The 22527-nt window shown below is 50.0% G+C and overlaps 1 protein-coding gene across 4 annotated transcripts; it reads right to left on the bottom strand.

Moving 5' to 3' along the window:
• Window positions 1–1923: 1923 nt before the first annotated feature.
• Window positions 1924–15243, bottom strand: LOC111139531 (plasminogen activator, urokinase receptor). Of its 4 annotated transcripts, none has more exons than XM_022491827.1 (7): window positions 14865–15243; window positions 13201–13311; window positions 11738–11881; window positions 5621–5779; window positions 4891–5025; window positions 3411–3557; window positions 1924–2277 (listed from the first exon to the last, which is right to left on the bottom strand). In XM_022491827.1, the coding sequence occupies exons 1-7, from the start codon at window positions 15154–15156 to the stop codon at window positions 2024–2026; spliced, it is 1242 nt and encodes a 413-aa protein (XP_022347535.1). In that variant the 5' UTR covers window positions 15157–15243; the 3' UTR covers window positions 1924–2023. The 4 variants fall into 4 exon arrangements, with proteins under 4 accessions (XP_022347535.1, XP_022347536.1, XP_022347538.1 ...); XM_022491828.1 differs by having other exon boundaries at window positions 4891–5029; window positions 5616–5779; window positions 14865–14927; XM_022491830.1 differs by lacking the exon at window positions 3411–3557 and having other exon boundaries at window positions 4891–5029; window positions 5616–5779; window positions 14865–14927.
• Between the last annotated feature and the right edge of the window lie 7284 nt (window positions 15244–22527).

Raw genomic sequence — 22527 nt, 5'->3', positions numbered from 1 at the left:
TGGCTCTGGCTGCTGACTGATGTTGTGGAATGAATTCTGCCTCCCCCCCCATACATTGAAGTTCTAACCCCCAGGACCTATGAATGTGAGCTTATTTGGAAATAGGGTCTTTGCGGATGAGATTAAGATGAGGTCACCCTGGATTAGGGTGGGTCCCTAAATCCAATGTGTGGTGTCCTTATAAGGACAGGGAGAGATTTGGAGCCACACAGCGGGATTCACTGAGAAGAAGGCCACATGAGGACAGAGGCAGAGATTGGAGTTGCGTGGCTGCAAGCCCAGAAACACCAAGAATTGTCAGCAACCCCCAGAAGCCAGGACGAGGCCAGGAAGGATCCTTCCCCCAGCAACTTCGGAAAGAGCATGGCACTGCCAACATCTTGATTTCAATTTCTAGCATCCAGAACTCTGAGCGAATATATTTCTGTTGCCGGAAGCCCCCCAGTATGAAAGTTGGTAGTGACTACGGTGGTCCTGGGAAACTGAAGACAGCCAGGCTTCCCGACGCTCCTGTGTGTTACATCTGGTGGGGGTGTGACGTCTAGGGCCACCCCTTCACCCACTTGTCTGGTGTCTGGGCTGAGATGGATGGAACATCTGGGGCTCTCTCCCCAAGTGGCATCCATGCATGAGTAGCGTGGGCATCCCCAGAGCACGACAGTCTCTCCGCGCAGGATTGTGACATGGCAGCTGGCTTCCCCAGAGCCAGTTTCTTAAAGCCTCCTGGAACGTGCCATGGCATAACTTCCACCACATTCTATTGGTCAAAGCAGTCCCAGAGCCACTCACGTTCAAGAGGTAGAGACACTGAGCCCACCTCTTGAAGCGCCGTGGTGACCCTCCGTGTTAATGTGATTTGAGGAGGTCCTAAAAAGAAACCCTGTCCCTTGCCTGCCCCCAAATACCATGGAAGATGTCTTATCCTTTTCTTCATTAGCCATAGGGTCCTGGGGAACGTAATTTTGTCTCTTTGGGCTTGCCTCAGCAAATCAGAGGAAACATGAATTCTTCAATATTGTGCCCCAAGAGTGTCATGGAAATGAGAGTTGTCTTTTTTATTTAAAAATTTTTTTAAAGATTTTATTTTATTTATTTGACAGACAGAGATCACAAGTAGGCAGAGAGAGAGAGAGGAGGAGGAAGCAGGCTCCCCGCTGAGCAGAGAGCCCAATGCGGGGCTCGATCCCAGGACTCCAGGATGATGACCTGAGCCGAAGGCAGAGCCTTTAACCCACTGAGCCTCCCAGGTGCCCCAGAGAGTTGTCTTTTTCTCAGTCAGTCTGAAGGCATCCTAGGACAAAGAGCCCTGCCTTTATCTCCTGCCAGGGCAGTCACCGGGGGAAAGGTAGTCCTGTCCGATTCCTCAGTGGAGGGCCCCTAGGGAGTTCTGGCCATTAGATTATCCCTCCCATTCATCTGAGGGTCTCAGAGCCCCTTAGGAAATGCAGATGCCTCTCCCTGGAACAACGGAGCAGTCTTGACCTTTGGAGCTTGGGAGGAGAGACAGGAAGGTTAGTGCTTGGATGAGTGAGTTGGAGCCCAGAAACAGATGTGGAGGTAGCTTAGGATGGAAGCCCATGGACAACTGCTCCCAAGGCTGGGGCCCTAAATGCTGGGGTCCTACAATGTGACTCCTAATTCCAGGAGCTGGATGAAAGATGCCCCCCCATTCATCCTCCCAAAAAGAGATGCTACAGAGTAGAGAAGATAAGGCCTTCCTCAGTTCACTGGTACAAAAATCTTTATTTAAGTATAAAATATTAAATAAAAACAAATATTAATTAATAATAACAACAATGGTACAACAACGCTAACATAACAAGACCTCTCCTGCTGGCCTGCAGTCTTTGTCCAGCTTTTCTCCTCTGGTTCTCCAACTCTGTGAGACAGCTAGGAAAACTGAGACCCAGAGAGGGCAGTACACTGGCCTGAGGTCACACAGCAAGTCTAAAGGGCTGGGAGCTGAGGGGAGGGCAAAGGGCTCCCCTGGATCCAGCCAGGGTAGGGGGAGTGTATGAGGGGGTCAGGTCCAGAGAAGAGTGCCTCCCCATAGTCTGGCGGTTATAAGCAGGGTGGTGGTGAGGCTGAGGTGGGCAGGACCAGGCCGGGGGGCACCACCCATGCGGGGCTGGTGATCCTGGACCGGGTGGTTACAACCGGTTCCAGTACAGCATGAGACGTTGAGATGGGTCAGGCTGAAGGCTTCAGCCACATGGAGACTCTGGCACCACGAGGGGGTCGCGCAGCCTCGTACTGTGTAGATCGGGTTGCCCAGCCCTGAGGAGAGAGAAGACTGCTTGAGACTCCCAGATCCTGGGGCTGGGGCTGCAGTGCTCAGTAGGTGACCTGCCACCTGGTGGTGGACGCTACCTGAAGAAAGCAGCAGTTTCAAGTGCGGCCCCCCAGACCCTTCTTGGGGGAACCCAGAAGTCAAAATAATTCTAATAATGCTAAAGCATCATTCGACTTTTCCACTCGTGTGAGTGAACAGTGGGGGGTTTTTTCCAGAAACCCTGGGACATGTGAGTTTGCAGCCGATATGAGGATCCAGCTGTCTTCTATTAAGCCAGACGTGAAAGAGATTTGCAAAATGGTAGAACAACGCCAGTCTTCTTGTTAAATGTTTTCATTTTGGAAAATATCATTTTTTTAAGTAAAAAATATGTTATGTTCATATGGAATGAGGTTTTATTTTATATTTTAATTTTAAATCAATTTATTTTAGAATAAATTAATAGGGGCGCCTGGGTGGATCGGTCTGTTAAGTGTCCAACTCTTGGTTATGGTCTCAGGGTCATGAGATCAAGCCACGAGTCCGGCTTCACGCTGAAGCCTGCTTAAGATTCTCTCTCTCCCACCCCCCACCCCCCCAAAAAAAAAGAGAAAAGATTCTCTCTCTCCCTCTCCCCATCCCCCACTCACGGGGTCTCCCACTTTCTAAAAACATAAATAACAAATAAATAATTTACATCTCTTAAAATATCTCAGTTTTAACTTCTAATGCAGTAACTATCTATAGCTATAACTGACACAAGTAATAATTTTTAAGAGCATGAAGGAATTTCTGGGTGAAAAAGTTTGAGAACCACTGGAACAGAGAGACCCGCCCAGTATGACCCAGGATGGAAGCCCGCCATGGCCACAGGAAGTCCCACCCATCCCTTGTGGGAAGTCCCACCCCCTTGTGGAAGTCCCACCCCTCGTGGAAGTCCCACCCACCGGAGAAGTCCACATTTCTGTGGCTGGAACGCCCATTTGTTAACGAAGTCCCAATTCCTGAGGACACTTGGCACCCTCTTGAAGAAAGTACTACCTTCTCCACAGGTAGACCCAGCTCCATGAAGTCCACCTGTGGCCCACAACCCTCCCCGGCAACAAGCATCCTCTCCCAGCCTCCTAGAAGGGCTCACCATTAGTGCCCGTGGCTTCCAGACATTGATTCATGGGGCCTTGGCAGGCGGTCAGGGAAGTTTCCTCCGACGAACATCCATGGGTGCTGTTTCCCTCACAGCTGTAACACTGGAGGCCATTCAGAGGCAGGTTTTGAAGCTCCACGACTTGGGAGAAGACAAGTGACACAGAAATCAAGGAAATTAGTATGGGGGTGTGGGCAGGTGGGGTGAAGGGGTGTCCTTCCTTGTCCTACCTCCCCTAGAACTGTCAACTCGCAGCCTGAGATGTCATGGCGCCACCTTGTGGTCAGGCATTGGAACAGCACTCTTTTGGTGAGGGGGGGGCTTTTTTTTTTTTTTTTAAAGCTTTTATTTATTTGAGAACTATCTCAAATAGAGTGGGAGAGAGAGCACAAACTGGGGCGTAGAAGGAGAGGGAGAAGCAGACTCCCGCTGAGAAAGGAGCCAGATGCGGGACTCAATCCCAGGACCCGAAGGTCATGACCTGAGCCAAAGGCAGATGATTGACTGACTGAGCCACCCAGGCGCCCCTTCTGGGGGATTCTTTATTGTACCTGTGAGAGAAATCCCACCTCACCGCCCCTCCTGAGCCCCTATCTGATCCTATGTGGCAAGCAGCTGTGGAAGACGAAACCGTCCCTGCCCTACAGCACTTACCACTTAGAGCTACACTGTCCAACGTGGTAGCCACTAGGCACTGTGGCAGTTTACATTGATGCTGAAATGAATTTGTATTCACGAAAACTCAAAATTCAGGTCACATTTCAAGTGCTCAATAGCCATATGAGTCAGTGGCTACCATATTGGACAGTATGGATAGAGGACATTTCTATCACTGTGGAAAGTTCCATGGGACAGTATTGGTTTATAGAGACAGAATAACACGAAGGAGCGAGATTATAGTGGAGGGGAGGGACAAGGGATGTTTCCCTGCAGACGGTACTTTAAAGCTGAGACCTAACGAATGAGAAGCAGCCAGCCAGGTAAACTCTTGGGGAAGATGTGTTCCTGGTGAAGGGTACTGGTTGTGCAAAGGCCATGAGGCAGAATGGAGTTTGGCAGTTGCAGAAACTCAGTGTAGACGACAAGACAGACAGATGTCAGATTACATAAGGCCTGGGATGGTCTTTGGATTTTATTCTGAGAGCAAGGAAGGGTTGCTGGAATACCTGAAGAAGGAGAGTGACGTGCTCTGGTTTACATTTGTAAGAAGTCACTCTGTGTTGAGCACTGGCTGTAGGAGGCAGGCGTGGAAATGGGGACCGGTGGCATGGACCATGAGCGTGAAAGGATTCAAGGAAGTATAAAGCATGGGTCTTTGGTAAAGGTTGGATGGGCACATCGAATTTTCACAGAAGCCTTCTTTGAGAAGGGGTTTTCACAGGAGACAGACACCTAGAGAGGAGGGGCCGCAGCCCGGGTATACCTCCCTGCCCTGACCCCAGGTCATACACTGCGTGGGTCCCCTGCCCCTCACCTGAGCCTCCATTGCATTTGGTGGTGTTGCAGCACTGCAGGAAGTGGAAGGTGTGGTGGTTGTGAAAGCCGGCGGGGCCCGGGCAGCCCGGAAGGTTGCCACAGCCGCGGGTGTGGTGCTCATCCCTTGGACTGCCTGTGGGGGCCAGAGGAGAGAGGTCAGGTTGTTCAGGGGCTGAGACTGGCTTTGCCCACCACCACTGCAGTCATCTGTTCATTTCCTGCTTCACTGCTCATTATAGGACCTTCATTTCATTTGGGGCAGCCATATATCTAGGCCAAAAACAAACAAACAAACAAACAAACAAACAAAACAAAACACATTTTCCAGCTTCCATAGGTATAATCATGTGGCTAAGTTCTGGCCAATGTGATATAAATAGAAAGGTTTTATGGGACTTCAAGAAAGGAGAACCCTCACATTGGAGGGGTATCTGTTTTTTGTTCCTTTTCCTCTTTCTCCTTCCTGGAACTTGGACATGAGATTTGGAGCTCTGGCAGCCATGTTGGACTATGAGGCAATCTTCAGAATGGAAGCAATATACAGTGCATCTGGGTTCTTGGTGACTGTAGAATTGTTCTAGTGGCCCAGGACTTCCTATCACTAGACTTTTTGTGTGAGGGCCCTAACTTTCCACCTTTAAGTTCTTGTTATTCTGGGGTCATTGTTAAGGGCAGCCTTGGGGAGAAGCAATGCAGGGGGGAGGAGGTGCTGTGAGGTTGGAGCTCACCTTCCAGGCTCCGATGGGTCACCACTTCCACACACTGTTCTGTAGGGCTGCGGCACTGTAGGCTCTGATCCCAGCCCCTCTCACAGCTCAGATCTGAGGAGGCGCAGGAAACACATTCGAGGTAACGGCTTCGGGTTCGGGGAAAGGTGGAAGTCCGACCTGTTTGGGGAGGGGCAGGAGGATGACTCCATGGGGAGAGTTCTGGAATTCTAGCTCCCTTAAAGACTCGCCTTAGCATCAATTCCTCCTTATCTCACTTTTAGCCGATCATCAAAGCCCTGCTCATCCCACCTCCTGAATCTTTCTAGCATCATCCCCTCCTTTCCAGCCCCATGACCAGGTCAGAACTCCTTCAATACCAGGTTCCTCCCTGGCCTCCTGGTTTCCACCCTTGCCCCCCAGGCCTAACCAGTGCATCCCCAGATGGCCCTAGAAAGATGTTTCTTTTTCTTCTTCTTTTTTTTTAATTAACATATAATGTATTATTTGTTTCAGGTGTACAGGTCTGTGATTCATCAGTCTTACACAATTCACAGCGCTCACCATAGCACATACCCTCCCCAGTGTTCATCCGCCAGCCACCCTATTCTTCCACTACCTCCCCTCCAGCAACCCTCAGTTTGTTTCCTGAGATTATGAGTCTCTTATGCTTATGGTTCGTCTCCCTCTCTGGTTTCGTCTTGTTTCATTTTTCCCTCCCTTCCCCTATGATCCTCTGTCTTCTTTCCCAAATTCCTCATATCAGTGAGATCATATGATAATTGTCTTTCTCTGATTGACTTATTTCACTTAACATAATACCCTCTAGTTCCATCCATGTCGTTGCAAATGGCAAGATTTTGGTTTTTTGGTGGCTGCATAATATTCCATTGTGTGTGTGTGTGTGTGTATATATATATATACACACCACGTTATCTTTATCCATTCATCTGTTGACGGATATCTAGGCTCTTAGAAGGATGTTTCTAATATTTAAATCTGGCCCTGCCTGTGCTCTGTTCAAAATCTCTCCGTGGCTCCCCAGTGCCCTCAGAATAAAATCCAAGCTACTCCATGTGGCATTCAAGGCCCACCAACCTCTGGGTCTGGGCCACCTCTCCTGCCTCATCTCCCTCCACTAGCCCCTCAGACTTTACCCCCTATGACTTCCCACAGCCCCTGAATGTGCATGTTGACTGGCATCCAGCCTTTCCTAGAATGCGCTCCCTTGCTCCCTTGGCTCCCTACTTTCCCCATCTGCTCCTACTAATTGTTCAGGCATCATCTCAAATCTCACCTCCTCTAAGAAGTCCTCCCTGACCTCCCAGACTGGATCAGTGTGCCCCTCGGGGCTCCCCAACTCCAGTCACACCCACTCTGGGTCATCCCTGTCTGCCTGGACTCTGAGCCCCAGGAGGTGGAGCCAGGGCTGTCCTGATCATTACTGTGTCCCAACACTACCCATCACAGGGCCAGAGCCAGAGAAGACATTCAGTAAATATTTGTTAAATAAATGAATGAAGATTGTTTAAAACCCTGCTATTGTTCTCTGTGGTAGCCAACCTCCGAGACGGCCCCCGGTGACCCCCACTTCCTGGCACACACGCACAAAGAATAGGGCTGACCTGTGTAACTAATGGGATATTGCGGAAATGATGGTGTATGACTCCTGCACTAGGTCATAAAAGGCATCACAACTTCTTCCTGGCTCTCTCTTGGATGACTTGGTCTGGAGGGTGTCCAGCTGTCATGTGGCTAGAACATTCAAACACCCCATGGTGAGGTCTACGTGGCAAGGAACGAAGGCCTTTGTCCAAGCCACAGGAGGGGTCCATCCATGTGAGTAAAGCTCCCCTGGGAGCCTTGGGATGATGACAGCCCTGCTGGCGTCTTGACTGCAACCTCATGAAAGATCCAGAACCACCACCCTAAGCCACTTCCAGACTCTTTAGAATCTGACCGTCAGAAACTTTGTGAAATAATACCTGCTCATTTTTGTTTTTAAGATTTGGGACAATCTGTGATGAGGTGATAGGTAATTAATGCACTACCCGATGTGTCAAGGATCCAAGCCTGTCTTGATTAATCTGTGATTACACTGCCTCTCGCACCTCCTAGTCCAGGCCAAGGGGGTGAATTATTTTCCCCTGGAAACACTAGAGTCAGTTCCCTGGCCAGGCCTTGGCTCACTCAGACTATTCCGAAGCCTGGCACGCCCTCCCCTTCCTGACCCCAAATATCCAAGTTGAGTTGGGGCCAAGTCCTACATGAGAGAGAGGGCTTGTCTCAGCCATTCTCTCAGCTCAGGCCAACTGCTGGAATTAGGCGAATCATTTAGGTCCAAGGCCAAATCTTCCCCAACCCTAAAGAAAAATCATTAAAATGTCAACAACTCATATCTTCTTACATGAACTTCCATGAAAAGGAAACATGGAGTGCCGTCACTGCCATTATACCATCCTTGGGTCCCCTCATGAATTCTACTTCTTATGCTGCTCTTCTAAATGTGGGTGATCCTTGGGGTTCTGTCTCAGGCCCTTTTCATTTCTCATGGAGCACATTCTCTCCCATGGGATGTTATCCATTGACATGGCTTCATTTCCATGCATCGGCTGGAAACTCACTGCAGGCAGGACTTCTCTCTGAGCTCCACACCTGTACACCCACCTGCCTCTGGAAAGGCCCCCTGACCATCCCTCAAACACCTGCATCTCTACCTGCTCCAAAGGAAGCTCTCCATCTTCTCTAAACTAGTCCTTCTCTCCTCAATTCTATATCTGTCATGTGGTCCCATTCAGTCCCCCACAGCAGAAACCTGGCAGGTTCCTTGATCCTCCACATCTAGGCACCATTCTGGAGACTTCTACTGCCTGTCTTCTAGTTCTCTAATCCTTTTGCCCCACTGCTTCTGGTCTCTAGGAAGCACATCTATCGAGTTCTTAATTCCAGTCACTATTCTGTTTCCTGTTTGACTCTTAAAACAAAAACAAAAACGGACTCCACATTTCTGCCAAAGTTTATCCTTTCCTCTATTTTTTTGGACTATATGGATCATGGCTATTTTAAATTTCTCTGTCTAATAACTCCATTATCTGAATCATTCTAAGTCTCTTTCTACTGTTGGATTCGTCTCTAGGGGTCCTGTTAATTGGTCCTTTCAATTTTCTTTGGGGTACCTTGTAAGTTTTGACTAGATGTCAGATACCACAATGAAAATTTGGAAAGGCTCTAAATAATGTTATTTTCTTCCCAAGAAGGTTAGGTTTTCTTCTTGCTGAAGATGAGATGTAGGCATCCTTAGGGCGGGTCTCTTTCAGTTTTGCCCTTATGCCTAGGGTATGGTCTCAGAGGAAAGCTTGGTGTGGTTACCAAGTCCTCTCTCTCCAACCTGGCAACTTTGGTTTCCCCAGCATCATATGCCTGCTGGAATTCTTGTTCAATTCTGTAGCTTCCCAGATACTATTTTCTGCTGAGTTTCTTGGAGTCCCACCCCGTGCACGTACAGCTTGCCAATGACTTAAAGGAAATCTGCAGATTTGGGGACTCCCTTTTCTGTGGTGCCATACATTCCCGGACTCTACCTCTCATTTTCCAGATGCTCTGGCAGCCCTAGACTCTATCTAACCCCTGGCTTCTCCGTCTAGCAAAGATCTCTCTTATTTGGGTTTTATTTCCCCTTCACAGCGTGAATCGGAAAGTGCACTCCAGGATAAAGCCAGCTTTCTGCATAACTCAATTTCTGTGCTTCCCTTATTTCAAAGATTGTAGCACCTCAAGTTTCTCTCTTCGTTAGCTGTTCTCCAGTGACCTCAAGTAATTGTTTATAACTTGTCCAGCTTTTCTGGCTGTCTTTGGCAGTTTAGTCTGATACATGGGACTCCATCGTGACCAGAGCTGCAAACCCACCCCCATGTCTAACCCATCACTAAGTCCTGCTCAAGCGTTCTTAAGATCTATCCACTTCTCTCCATGGTTCTGGCTGACATTCGAATGCAGTCACTCTCCTCTTCATCTGGACAACCTCACCACCTCCAAGTTGGACTGCCCTCATCTAATTTCCCTCCATCATTCCTTTCCTCTGAGGTCAGAATAATTTGTTTAAAAATACAAATCTGATCACGACACTCTCTGCTTAAAACCCTTTTATGACTGGGGCACCTGGATGACTCAGTCGGTTGGGTGTCAGACTCTTGGTTTTGGCTCAGGTCATGATCTCATCATTGTGGGATCGAGCCTCCCTCCTCCTCAACCCGTTGGCTCCACATTCAGTGGGGAGTCTGCTTGAGCTTCTCTCTCTCCCTCTGCCCCTCCCCCTGCTCATGCGCACGCTCTCTCTCTCTCTCTCTCAAATAAATAAAAAAAAATCTTAAAAAAAACCCACAAACAAACAGGGGGTGCCTGGGTGGCTCAGTTGGTTAAGCAGCTGCCTTTGGCTTAGGTCATGATCCCAGGGTCCTGGGATCGAGCCCTACATCTGGCTCTCTGCTCAGCGGGGAGCGTGCTTCTCCCTCTCCCTCTGCCTGCTGCTCTTCCTACTTGTGCTCTCTATCTCTTTGTCAAATAAATGAAAAAACAAAAAACAAAACCCGAAAAAACCCCTGAGGCATCTCGGTGGCTCAGTCAGTTAAGTGTCCAACTCATAATTTTGGCTCAGGTCGTGATCTCATGGGTCACGCTATCAAGCTATCAAGCCCCACATCGGGCTCCTTGCTCAGTGGGGAGTCTGCCTGAGATTCTCTCCCTCTGCCCCTCTCCCCTCTCCCCACTCTTTGTGTGCGCGCGCTCTCTCTCTCTCAAATAATTAAATCTAAAAAACAAACAAAGAAAAACTCAACCCTTTTATGACCTCCCCCTGTTGCCCAGAGGGTCTATATTCCTCACCATAACCTGGAAAGCCCTGTGTAATGTGACCCTGCCGATTTCACCAGCTCCTCTGTTTTTTCTTTCCTCCAGCCATACCACTTTCAGTCACGTTTGGGCCTTGGTGTCCATTGCTTTTCCTCGAAAACTCTTTCCACTGTTTTTTGTTTTTTTTTTAACAGTCTGACTCCTGCTCTTTTCTCAAGATCCAGCTTATCTGTTGCTTCCTGGAGGAAAACTTCCTTGACCTGAGTCCGGTGTCTCTCCGAGGGTCCCACAGCCCCTACTCTTCATTCATGCCAGCCCTGATCACTCTGGCTGCCGTTTCCCTTATCTCAGTCCTGAAAATTCTGGACTGTACTTCTCGACCACAGCTCTGAGCCCTCTAAGACCAGAGGTCTCAGGGTCCTGACCCTTCTGCTTCTGCTTCCCCATCCTCGCTCTGACTATAATCGGAGGAGTCACTGTTGGGTGATGGGTCCATCACCCCCACTCACCCCACTGACTATAAGCCCATGGGAAGACCCCAAAGCTGTCTTGGTCATTTCTGTATCCCCAGGATCACGTAAATACAGAATGTGATTTAACCAACTATCTCAGTTACCACAGGCGGGGTAAAAATGGCCTGAGAAATGGGGGCTGATATCACTTTACCACTTATTAAATTACTGAATTGACAGTGGCTGCCCCAAGCTTGGTGGTGGACCCCTGACCACTCCCAACTCTCTCTTTAGAGCCTTATGTCTCCAAGATCCATCAGCTAAAGAGGGGCTCCAGGAGTGTTCTGATTGGTCAATGCCTTGACTGATGTTGTTAAATCTTCTGAATATTATCTATGATAAGAATTACTTAGACTCAATTATCAGTGCTTTCCTAAAGCACATCTAACAGAAAGCTGAAGCCAGCTTCCCTTCTCTTGGCACTTCCTTAAAAATCAACATCTGAGTCAGTCCCCGCCAACAGACAGAGGAAAAGTCTGGGGTCAGCATGGATGAATGAGAAAGAGGGCCGACGTAGGTGGTCTGCTTACTGATGTCACTGGGACTGGCCTGGCCTTAACCAACTTCCTTCCTCACCAGGCTCTGAAAGAGGAATCTGCTCGCACGACCATGCAACACGGAGCCATGACTTCCCACCCTCTCCTGCAGAATTGGAGAACCTGAGCCTTTCTAAGTCTTTTTCTTAAATAGGCATTTGAGAGTCAGGGCTGGTGGGGATGGGATTAAGAGAATGACGAGTGATGGACAAGTCAGGGAGGATGAGGGCTGCCCAACTCACCAGGGCTGGGTCGGTTGCACAAGTCGGTAGCACAAAGGGCCTCCGTAAGAGTGATGATCTGCGTGCCTGTCCGATAGCTCATGGTCCTGTTGCTCTTCTCGGGGTGGGCACAGCCTCTTTCCACCACCTCCAGCTCTTCACCTCCTGGGAGGAATGCATCTTTGTCACCCCAAAGGCTCCCCTGGGCCCAAACAGCCTGACGCTCCCTGTCCTAAGGTCACCCACTTCCAGGGCTGATCCCTGCCAGGCCTCCTCTCTTGGGTCCAGCTGTCTCCCCTCCTCACTCTCCCACCACAGCGAGCCTGTTCTCTCTTAGTGATCGCACTATTGCCGAGGCTGTCTGGATCCATCTATCTCTCCCTCCCAGCTGAGTGATTTTAGCAGGGAGATCCCTCTAACAGGAATTTTCAAAGGCAAATATTACAGGCTTGCCAAAAAGCATAAGAGAATGATGCAATAAGTACTGTGCAATCATCACCAAATTTTATAAACTATTAGAAAATTTTGCTCTATTTGTTTCAGATATTTTTTAAAGAATTTAAATTTAAAAGACAGAGTTAAAGCCTCCTGCTCACTCCCCCAAATCCCATTCCCCTTATGCCCTGTCCAGAAGCAACCACTGGTACTGGTAATTCTCACACCGGGTACACATAACAATGTATACTATTATTTATTTATACATTATTTATTGTATATTGTTATAGACTATAGTAAAAGGTATCATACCCCGAAACATGCTTTTTTCCCCCTTTCAACCTGAATTTTTGAGATGTGTCCACTTGAATACCTACAGCTTAAGTTCCTTCATTTAAACTGCCATGAGGTTGGGGTGCCTGGGTGGCTCAGTGGGTTAAGCCGCTGCCTTCGGCTCAGGTCATGATCTCAGGGTCCTGGGATCGAGTCCCGCATCGGGCTCTCTGCTCGGCAGGGAGCCTGCTTCCCTTTCTCTCTCTCTCTCTCTCTCTCTCTCTATGCCTGCCTCTCTGTCTACTTGTGATCTCTCTCTGTCAAATAAATAAATAAAATCTTTAAAAAAAATAAAAAAATAAACTGCCGTGAGGCATTCCACTGTGTGATTATACCATAATGTTTCTCCTCCACTGATGACTAACCTGTATCACAAACATAACGGCCAAAAACATTCTTATACCTGTGTCTAAGGTTCTTCCGGGTTTTTTTCCTAGAAGTTGAACTGCCGCCTGGAGGGTATGCTGATTGTTATCTGTACTAGATTTTGCTAAATTGCTCTGTGCGGTGGATGCACGAATTTATCCCCATTAACAGGGGCTGTAGCTCCAAATCCTCATCCATCCCAGCTTGTCAGATTTTCAAAAAAGCTTGTTTATCTGATGGGTATGAAAGAGGGTCCGTTTGTCTTTTTCTTTTGCATTTCCCTGATTGTTGGTGAAATAAGATTTCTTAATCGCTTGAGTTCCCTGTGGTGGTCTAGGTGGGGAGCTCACCTTCCCATATGCGCAAGGTAGTGGTCCTGCAGAGGTCCTGGCCATGGGCACACTCTTCCACCTGGCACTTCCCGGTCCTCCCACACAGCAAGCACTGCAGGCTCCAGGAGGCTGGGGGGTGGGGGCGGGAACAGGGAGGAGAGGAGAGATTGTTATAGCTTCCAGTGGGGGGTCCCCCCCCTTCATGCCCCAGTATCAGGACCAAGTCTCCAGGCCTTGTGCATTCAGGTTCGTGCTCCACATTCTGCCCGCCCTTTGGTTCCAGCACCGGCTTTGGGTCAGCAGAACTTCCGGTCTATCTCTAACCTCACATTTTATCTATACCCCCTACGCTAAAATTCTGTCTCCTCCCACAATCCTTCCCTAAAGTCCTACCCTGGCTCATTTTCCCTTGAATTGTGTATCAGCGCCCGGCTCATCCTGAGTCCAATCCCCACCCTCTCTGTCCATCTGGATATTCTAGCCCAGCTCCAATTTATGTCCCTTCCCCCATTCCACCGGCCCTTGGTCTATCCTGCTTCGCAAGCTCTCCTACAGGCGTTCTACCCTCACCTGATCTGCAGGTGATCTTTACCCCACTTCCTGGTGACCCCCACTGACTATACCCCCTATTAATGCCCCCAGACTCTACCCTTTTCCATAGCCTCTCCCCAACATTCTCTCCCCTCCCATTAGTCCAGGCCAAAGTTTTAACTTCACCCGTGAGGTCTCGGGAAGTTCTCACCGCAACTGCAGGAGCCTCCCCCAAGGTTCTCTCCCCGCCCACCAGCTTTTCCCGAGGTTCTAGCCCCGCCCACTAGTCCCTCCTACAGTCATAAATTTGCCCGCTACCCCCGCCCCAACACCTTTACCCGCCTCCCCGGCCTCCCCTGCTGGGGTCCATTCCCCACCCCAAATTCGCAGCCTTCTGGAGTCATTACTCAGTCTCGGCCGCGAAAGATCCGGAGACCGTTCCGGGTTATTCATGGTTGAGCCGTCCCGCAACCCCCTGTTCCCCGCCCCGCCCTGACTCAGTTCCTTCTCCCTTTCCTCTGGCTTTTCAACCCTCTCCCGCACGTTTCCCCGGAAAGGAGTTGAGCAGGTAGCTGGGGCATAGTGAAAGAGAAGGGTCCTCCAGGGACAAGGCCTGGATCCCCAACCCCTTTTTCTGCGATGTTCCGCCTCTGTATTTAGATCTTTTGTAAAATGAGGCTCACTGCTCCCTGTCTTTCCAGGGGCTGGGTCGGTGCGGGGGGGCGGCGGGGAGCCCCGCGCGAGTGGAGAGAGCTGTGGGACACCCCTGCGAGGCCAGAATCCCACTTACTCCAGGACTGGATGGAGGTTACCTCTCTGAACCTGTTTCCTTCTCCGTGAAACAGGGTTGAAATGCTTCTGCCTGTCCAGTTTGAAACTGCAGGGAAGGGGCTTGGAGGAGCGCCCGAAATAAAGAGCGCACTCCGCGGCGGCTGCTGTTCAGTGCCTTCGCTCCACTCTTATTTCCTGAGCACCTACTGCTTGCCAGGTACTATGCTGTGTGGGGCTGCAGACCGCTGAAGGATCACTACGTGAGGGGGAGGGCTGGGGACTGAGCTCCCTCCTCCAACTCCGAGCCCCCCGCCCCTCCCCCTCTTCGCTGTGTTCAGGACCCAGGTCCCCGCGCAGGTGTTTGGGTGTCCAGTCCCTACCTGGAACGCAGGTCTGAACCAAGAGCAGCAGCAGCGGCAGCAGCTTTGGGCGGCCCATGTCTGGCAGCAGATCCTGTCCGTGTGGCTCCGGGCACCTCTCAGTCTGGCCCAGGGAAGGAGACAGTTTTGTGCCCCCGGGGCTCCTCCCAGAGAGTTTGCGAAAGAGCGAGTCAGCCCCAGATGCGTGGGTGCTTCCACCTCCCCGCCCCTGACCCCTCCTCCTCAAAAACTTCCTTTGCCAGGGCGCTGCCAGGAGTGGGGGGGTGGGTGGGTAGGCTCCGCTCTGACTCATGTGGCCGCTGTCAAAGCTGTCTCCAGGCTGCCAGGGTGCAAACTCAGTGGCCTTCCACAGCTCACTTCCCAGAGCTGGAGTCCCAGCCAGAGGCAGGGCCCGCTGAGAGACACCCTGCAGCGCCAAGCGAAGTCCTTGCCGCAGCGGCTGGCCTCGGGGACAGACAGCACCAAGCGGTGACTGCAACAGACATATCTTCCTAGCGCTGCCCAGGGTCGCAGGGACGAAGATCCTACAGATGTCGCAGGGGCTGGTGGGCTAACAGCAGTCCGGACCAGCCCCTGTGGCCTTTAGCTGCTGGTGCTGAGCATCCACCCCCCCCGCCCCGCCCCCACCTTCCTGTACTAGTATAATTGAAATAAAATATATTTTGTTGTGTCAAAAAAAATACACACACACACATACACCAAATTCTAATTCTCCCTCCCCCTGCTGTGGGACCTTGGGGGAAGGACCTCTGCTCTCTGGTTAATATTTGTCCTGATAGACTCAAAGAGGGAGACAAACCATAAGAGACCCTGAACTCTAGGAAACAAACTGAGGGTTGCTGGAGGAAAGACGGGGTAACTGGGGGACGGGCTTCATTAAGGAGGGCACCTGATGTGATGAGCACTGCATGTTGTATGCAACTGACCAATCACTGAACTCTACCTCTGAAGTAATAATACACTGTATGTTAACCAATTGCATTTAAATAAAATTAAAAAAAAAAAAACCAAACTTGTCCTGATGGGACATTTGTTGTTGCTGATCATTAATTATTGTTAGGAGTTTTTTTTTTTTTTTTCTTGGAAGTCTTTTTTTTTTTAAGATTTTATTTATTTATTTGACAGAGAGAGATCACCAGTAGGCAGAAAGGCAGGCAGAGAGAGAGGGAAGCAGGCTCCCCGCTGAGCAGAGAGCCCGATGTGGGCCTGGATCCCAGGACCCTGAGATCATGACCTGAGCCAAAGGCAGAGGCTTAACCCGCTGAGCCACCCAGGCGCCCTATTGTTGGGATTTTTGTTAGTTTTGTTAGGAGGGATAATGGTGTTGTGGTCACATGGGGAAATGTCTTTATCACTAGAGATGCACCCTGGAATATTTGGGGATGAAAGAATATAACGTCTCTAATTTACCTTCAAACACTTCAGCCAAAAAGTAGATACTGCTGTTATGAAAATGGTCCTGTGGTTATGTGGAAAGCTGTTCTTGGTTTTTAGACACTCACTGAAGTAGCTAGAGGTGAATGTCAAGGATGTCTGCATTTACTTTAAAATGCTTTAGGAAAAAATGTAAGGCAGTATCTCAGGGTAATTTCCGTGCCATTCTGTCTCCTTTTTCTGTGTATTTGTAAAGGTCCTCATTAAGTTTTTTTTTTTTAAGATTTTATTTATTTGACAGGCAGAGATCACAAGTAGGCAGAGAGGCAGGCAGAGAGAGAGAGGGGGTGGGAAGCAGGCTCCCCACTGAGCAGAAAGCCCAATGTGGGGCTTGATCCCAGAACCCTGGGATCATGACCTGAGCCAAAGGCAGAGGCTTTAACACACTGAGCCACCCAGGCGCCCCCATTAAGTTTTTTTAAAAGTAAAATAAAATGTAGGGGCGACTGGGTGGCTCAGTCGGTTAGGTGTCTGTCTTGACTTCCACTCAGGTCATGACCTCAGGGTGGTGAGAAGATGGAGCCCCCCATTGGGTTCCACGCTGAGCATGGAGCCTGCTTAAGATTCTCTCTCTCCTTCTCCCTTTGCCCACCCATCTCCTCCTCATGTGTGCTCTCTCTCTCTCCCATTCTCTTGAAAAATAAAAAGTAAAAAAACATAAAAGATAAAATTGTCTAGTCTCTCCATCTCTGCGTGCTTCTGACCCACCAGAGCAATTTTACGCTGGTGAAGTTGCCTGAAACAGTTGTTGGCCCACAAGGAGGGCTCAACAAATTCCTTCAGCATTTACCAAGAACCTACTCTGTACCAGGTACTGGTCCAGGAGGAGCTGGGGACACAGCAGGAAACAAAGCAAAGTGCCTGCCCTTGACAATGAAGAGTTAATATGTGTTATTTAGTCTGTGGCTCTCAGGCAGTGGTAAGTAAAACAGAGAACAGCAAACCAGGAGGCAGGAAGTACAAGGATACAAGTGAGGCATGGTTGGTTTCAGGTGTGGTGATGCTGCTGGCTTCCCTGAGCAGGTGGCATTTGAGCAGAGGCTGAGTGTGGTGAGGGCAGAAGTTGGGTAGATGATCCAGGAAGAGTTCCAGGGATAGGCAACTGCCAGTGGGGGCAGAGTGGGGGGTGTCCTGACAAGCTCTAGGAACAGAAGAGCGACTAGAGTGGCTGGAACAGAATAGGGGAGGGAGAGGATAGTAGGCAATGAGTAAGTAGTAGCTATCTCTACCAGTATAACAATGAGTATAGTATTATTACTTTTACTAATTCACTGAAGCCTTAAGGTAATAATTTTAAGGTAAAGTATGAAAAGTCCCAAAAAAATCCTCCCTTCTAAGAGGCAGTAGAGCCTAGTGATTAAGATATGGGGGCTGGCACCAGACTGGAAGGGTTAAAATTCCAGCTACACTCTACTCTGTGGGTTTGGGCAGGATATTTAACCTCTCTGGGCCTCCAGCTCCTTCACAAGTGCCTCTCTCCCAGGGCTGGCGTGCTAGGGACATAAAAAAATGCCCCCAGGGCACGTGCCACCTGCCTGACGTGTGGCACATGCTCAGTAGAAGACTCTAACTCCTACTGATTATTGTTGGGTGGGCTCTCCAGAGCTTTCTCTCCATGGTGGGTGGGGAGAGAGGTGGAGACATTCTAAGGGTTTGAGGTCAGGGGAGGTCATGCCCCTGGCTGCAGGACTAGACTACTCCTTGGTCACCCTGGGCCAACAGATATCTTCCCTCTAGAGCCTAGGGTTCTCTCATGTGGAAAGTGGGGCCCCTCTTGCAGGTGGCATGAAGACCAACTGAGGTGGGGAAATACACAGTTGGGGTGTTGGTCCAGGAAGGCTTGCGATCCAGCCTCCTGGCAGGATGACCTCACTGCTCTTAGGTCACCCTCTTTTATTATTATTATTTTTAAATTTATTTAAAGAATGAGGGAAATATTTTGGAGCCCACCCATTCCCACCTCAGACTGCTCTAGTCTCTCGAAATCTGTCTGTTGTTCCCCTCCTGTGTCTGTGTTTTTCTTTGTTTCTCTGTTTGTCTCTCTCAACCCCTGTGTCTCACTTTCTCTGACTCTGTCACTCTAGCTCTCCCTGTCTCTGTCTCTTTTTTCCTGTCTCTTTCTCTGCTTCTCTTTTCTGTCTCTCCATCCCTGTTTTTAATGTCTCTCTAGGCTTGTCTTTCTGTCTCTCTGTCTCTGTGACTCGTTCCTTCTGTCTCTCCCTCAGGTGACACACACCTGTGAGGTCCAGTGACGTGGCACGGGAGAGGGCGGGCAGGAGGCTGGGCCCGTGCACAATCCCAGAAGAGCGGCAGGAATGTCCGCTCTTTCCTCCTGGTGACTCATCTGGGCCTCGCCCAGCTCCTACCTGCCTGCTGGGTCCTGAGGGAGGCCCACAGGTTTCGGGGGCTTCCCTGGGCTGAGGAGGGGAGAATCTCATGCAGAGTCAGAGAGGGCGAGAGATCCAGAGAGACAGAAAGGGAGAGACAGTGAGAGAGGAAGAGGGACGGAGCCAACTGACAGACTGACGCCAGGGCAGTCAGAGAGGGAGAGAGATCTCTCCACCTGAGAGAGGGACAGAGACAGTGAGAAATGGAGGGACAGAGACAGAAGCAGAGGGAGCTGGAGAGAATGAACCCCGATGGACCTCAGAGAGAGCAAGTAGAGACGTGGAGAAATTGCGCACGTCCATCTAGGATAGCCTCCTGCCACCTGCCTGAGGAGGGGACCACCTCTGGCCTGGCTGTTGGTGGGAGGACAGCTGTGGCCATTTCCTCCCCAGCTCCAGGGGACACTGATGTGACTTTTCCATCCTGGCCTGGCCGCCTCCCGGATGCAGGGACATCTCCTCTCAGGGCCTCCCTCTGAAAAAAAAAAAAAAAAAAAGAGGGGGACAAAAGAGGAACCCCTCCCAGGGAGCAAAAGAGCTGGAAACCCCTGAACTCCACACCCCCTGCTTCCCCATTTTCCAGGTAGAGAAACTGAGGCCCAAGGAAGAAACTTTATTTTTATTTTTATTTTATTTTTTATTAAAAAATTTTTTCTCAGGGCGCCTGGGTGGCTCAGTGGGTTGAGCCTCTGCCCTCGGCTCGGGTCATGATCTCGGGGTCCTGGGATTGAGCCCCACATCGGGCTCTCTGCTCAGCGGGGAGCCTGCTTCCCCCTCTTTCTGCCTGCCTCTCTGCCTACTTGTGATCTCTCTCTCTCTATCATGTAAATAAATAAAATCTTAAAAAAAATTTTTTTTTCAAAGAGGAAACTTTATTTTTTATTTTATTTTTTTTAATATTTTATTTATTTATTTGACATAGAGAGAGAGAGATCACAAGTAGGCAGAGAGGGAGGGGGAAGCAGGCTCCCTGCTGAGCAGAGAGCCTGATGCGGGGCTCGATCCCAGGACCCTGAGATCATGACCTGAGCCGAAGGCAGAGACTTAACCCACTGAGCCACCCAGGCACCTCCAAAGAGGAAACTTTAAATGAGGCTCCCCTTTACTGAGTGCTCGTGACATGCCCCGTGATATTCTGAGTGCCTTCTCTAGATACACTGGTCACCCTCCCAGTACCCTATTTTATAGTTGAGAGAACTGAGGCTTTGGGACGCATGGTCAGCTGAATACTGGCCCCCAAAGAGCTCCGGGTCCCAAGCCCTGGAAACTGTAGGTGGTACTGTATGTGGAAAAAGGGTCTTTGTGGATGTGCTTTTAAGTCAAGGATCTCAAGACTGGGACAGTATCCTGATGATCCGCATAGACCCTCCATGTAATCCTCAATGTCCTTACAGAGGGAGGCTGGGGACGTTTGACTATAGACAAGGGTAGGAAAGCAGGGTTGCTACTGGTTTTGAAGGTGGGGGAGGGGGCCAAGAACAGAGGGATTCTGGGAGCCCTGCTCTGACTGCTGGAAAAGGCAAGGCAACCTTGCTCTCTATAGGAAGCACTGTCCTGCCCACACCTTGATTTTGGTTCCTGAGAAATCACTTGCGATTTCAGACGTCCAATGCTGTAGACGAATACAATCCTGTTGTTTTAAGCTACTAAGTGAATGCTAATTTGTTACAGTGACCACAGGAACCAATACAGGAGGCTAAGTCCCTTGCCTGTGATGGCCTGTAGGCTCAGAGTCAGGCTTCGAACCCAAACAGTCTGGCATAACTATCACCCTGAGTGTTGCTGCTCTGGGGAGACAAAAACCAGGGGCTGGAAGACCCCAGCCTCTTCCCATCCTGTCCTCCACGGGTCCCTCTGGCTTCAGTGGGTGGAGCTGACCTGCAGAGAGGAGGGGATCCAGAGGAGAAAAAAAAATCTGTGCAAAGAAGAAAGGTGTCCCCATCTCTGGCCCCTTGCAGCTCAAGTTCCACCACTTAGTTGCAGTGTCAGAAATAATCACCGCAATTCAAGAGCTAGTGCTGCTAATATATAAAGAGCTCTGGTTAAGGGTTGAAGTGTCCTCCTCCAACTTCCCAAACTCCACCCCCAAACCAAAAAAAAGAGCTATGTTGAAATCCTAATTTCTAGTACTCAGAATGTGACCTTACTTGGAAATAGGGCTGTTGCTGATGTCAGTGGTTGGGAGGATGTCACAGTGAGGTAGGATGGGCCCCTGACCCAATGTCTCTGGCATCTTCATAGGAAGGTGACCATGTTGGGGGCTCCTGGGTGGCTCAGTCGGTTAAGTACCTGAGGTCAGTTAAGTGTCTGTCTTTGGCTCAGGTCATGATCTGGAGGTCCTGGGATTGAGCCCCGCATGGGGCTCCCTACTTGGGGCTGAGCCTGCTTCTCCTTCTCCCTCTGTCCCTCCCCTCAACCCCGCCCCCTGTGTGTGCTCTCTTTCCCTCTCTCTTGTTCTCAAATAAATAAATAAAATCTTTAAAAAAATAAATTATAAAAAAGAAAGAAGACAACCATGTGAAAATAGAGACAGGGGAAGGCAGCCATGAGATAGTGAGAGCAGACACTGGAGTTAGGGAGCTGTAAGCCAAAGATGGCCAGTAAAACCACTGGAAGCTGGCAAGGGGCAGCTTCACGGGTTTCAGAGACAGCAGTCCTACCTACACCTTGGTTTTGGGTTTTCAGCCTCCAGATGCGAGAGAGCACATTCCTGTTCTAAGCCACCCGGGTCTGTGGCACTTTGTAGCCATGGGAAACTACGTCCAGTGAATCAACAGAAACATCAGCACAGGACAGAAGAGGAAACACGAATGACTCTTCTAAAAGTCGCACAACAATGCTGTTTGTATTGTTTGCATCAGCTCCCAGCCTCAAGGTTCTGGGGGTTGGCGGACCCAGTTGGTCTCAGATGGCCTCCCTTGTAGGTCCTGGCCGGGATGGCTGGGAGGCCGCGAGCCTCCCTCTGCGTGGTCCTCCAGGCTGCAGGAGGCAAGCTCATTCTCACCGTGGCAGAGGGGTCGCAGTGGCAAGGCAGGGACCACAGAGGCCGCAAGTCCTCTTGCACCAAGACTCCCAACTCACGCAACATTGTTTCTTTGGTCTTCTCTGGTCAAAGCGACCCCCAAGCCTGGCTCAGAGTCGAGGAGGTGGGAAGAGACTCCTCTCTCTCTCTCTTTTTTAAGATTTTATTTATGTATCTTAGAGAGAGAATGAGAGAGAGAGAGCACGAGAGAGGGAGGGTCAGAGGGAGAAACAGACTTCCCACTGAGCAGGGAGCCACACGAGACTTGATCCCAGGACTCCAGGACGACGACCTGAGCTGAAGGCCGATGCTTAACCGACTGAGCCACCCAGGCATCCTTCAGACTCCATCTCTTGATGGAGGGAGCTAGGCAGAGTTCATGGTCACTGGAGTCCTGCCATGCACCTTTCACCTAGAAGCTGGCAAAAATAGGACAGTTGGATGACACCCAGAGTTGGTGAATGGGTGCGGAAGCAGACACTCCCTTACGCGGCCGGTGGGAGTGTGAGCTGGTACCGTCCCAGGAAGGGTGATTCTGCAATCGCTATCAAACATGACAAACGTAGAAAAGCCTTCTGACATCGTAAAACCACTTACCTCTTGCGGGAACTTGGAACACGGCTCAAGTGACACAGGCAAGAAGTTCTTCATTGCGACACCGTCTGTAACACCCGGCGATGGGAAAATACAGAACCGCGGAACGGTACGTTTATCTACCGGGGGAGGAGGGGAGAGGAAACTGTAACTCGTGTCACATTATTTCCGAGTGGAGTGTTTTAGGGGCGGAACAGTGCTTCACTGCACGCGGGAGGGGAAGCGT

Source organism: Enhydra lutris, unplaced genomic scaffold, assembly GCF_002288905.1.
Source record: "Enhydra lutris kenyoni isolate GAN:26980312 unplaced genomic scaffold, ASM228890v2 scaffoldscaffold110, whole genome shotgun sequence".
Lineage (NCBI taxonomy): Eukaryota > Metazoa > Chordata > Mammalia > Carnivora > Mustelidae > Enhydra > Enhydra lutris.
The sequence above is the reverse complement of the archived record's forward strand: the minus strand, read 5'-3'. Positions and strand labels throughout refer to the sequence as shown.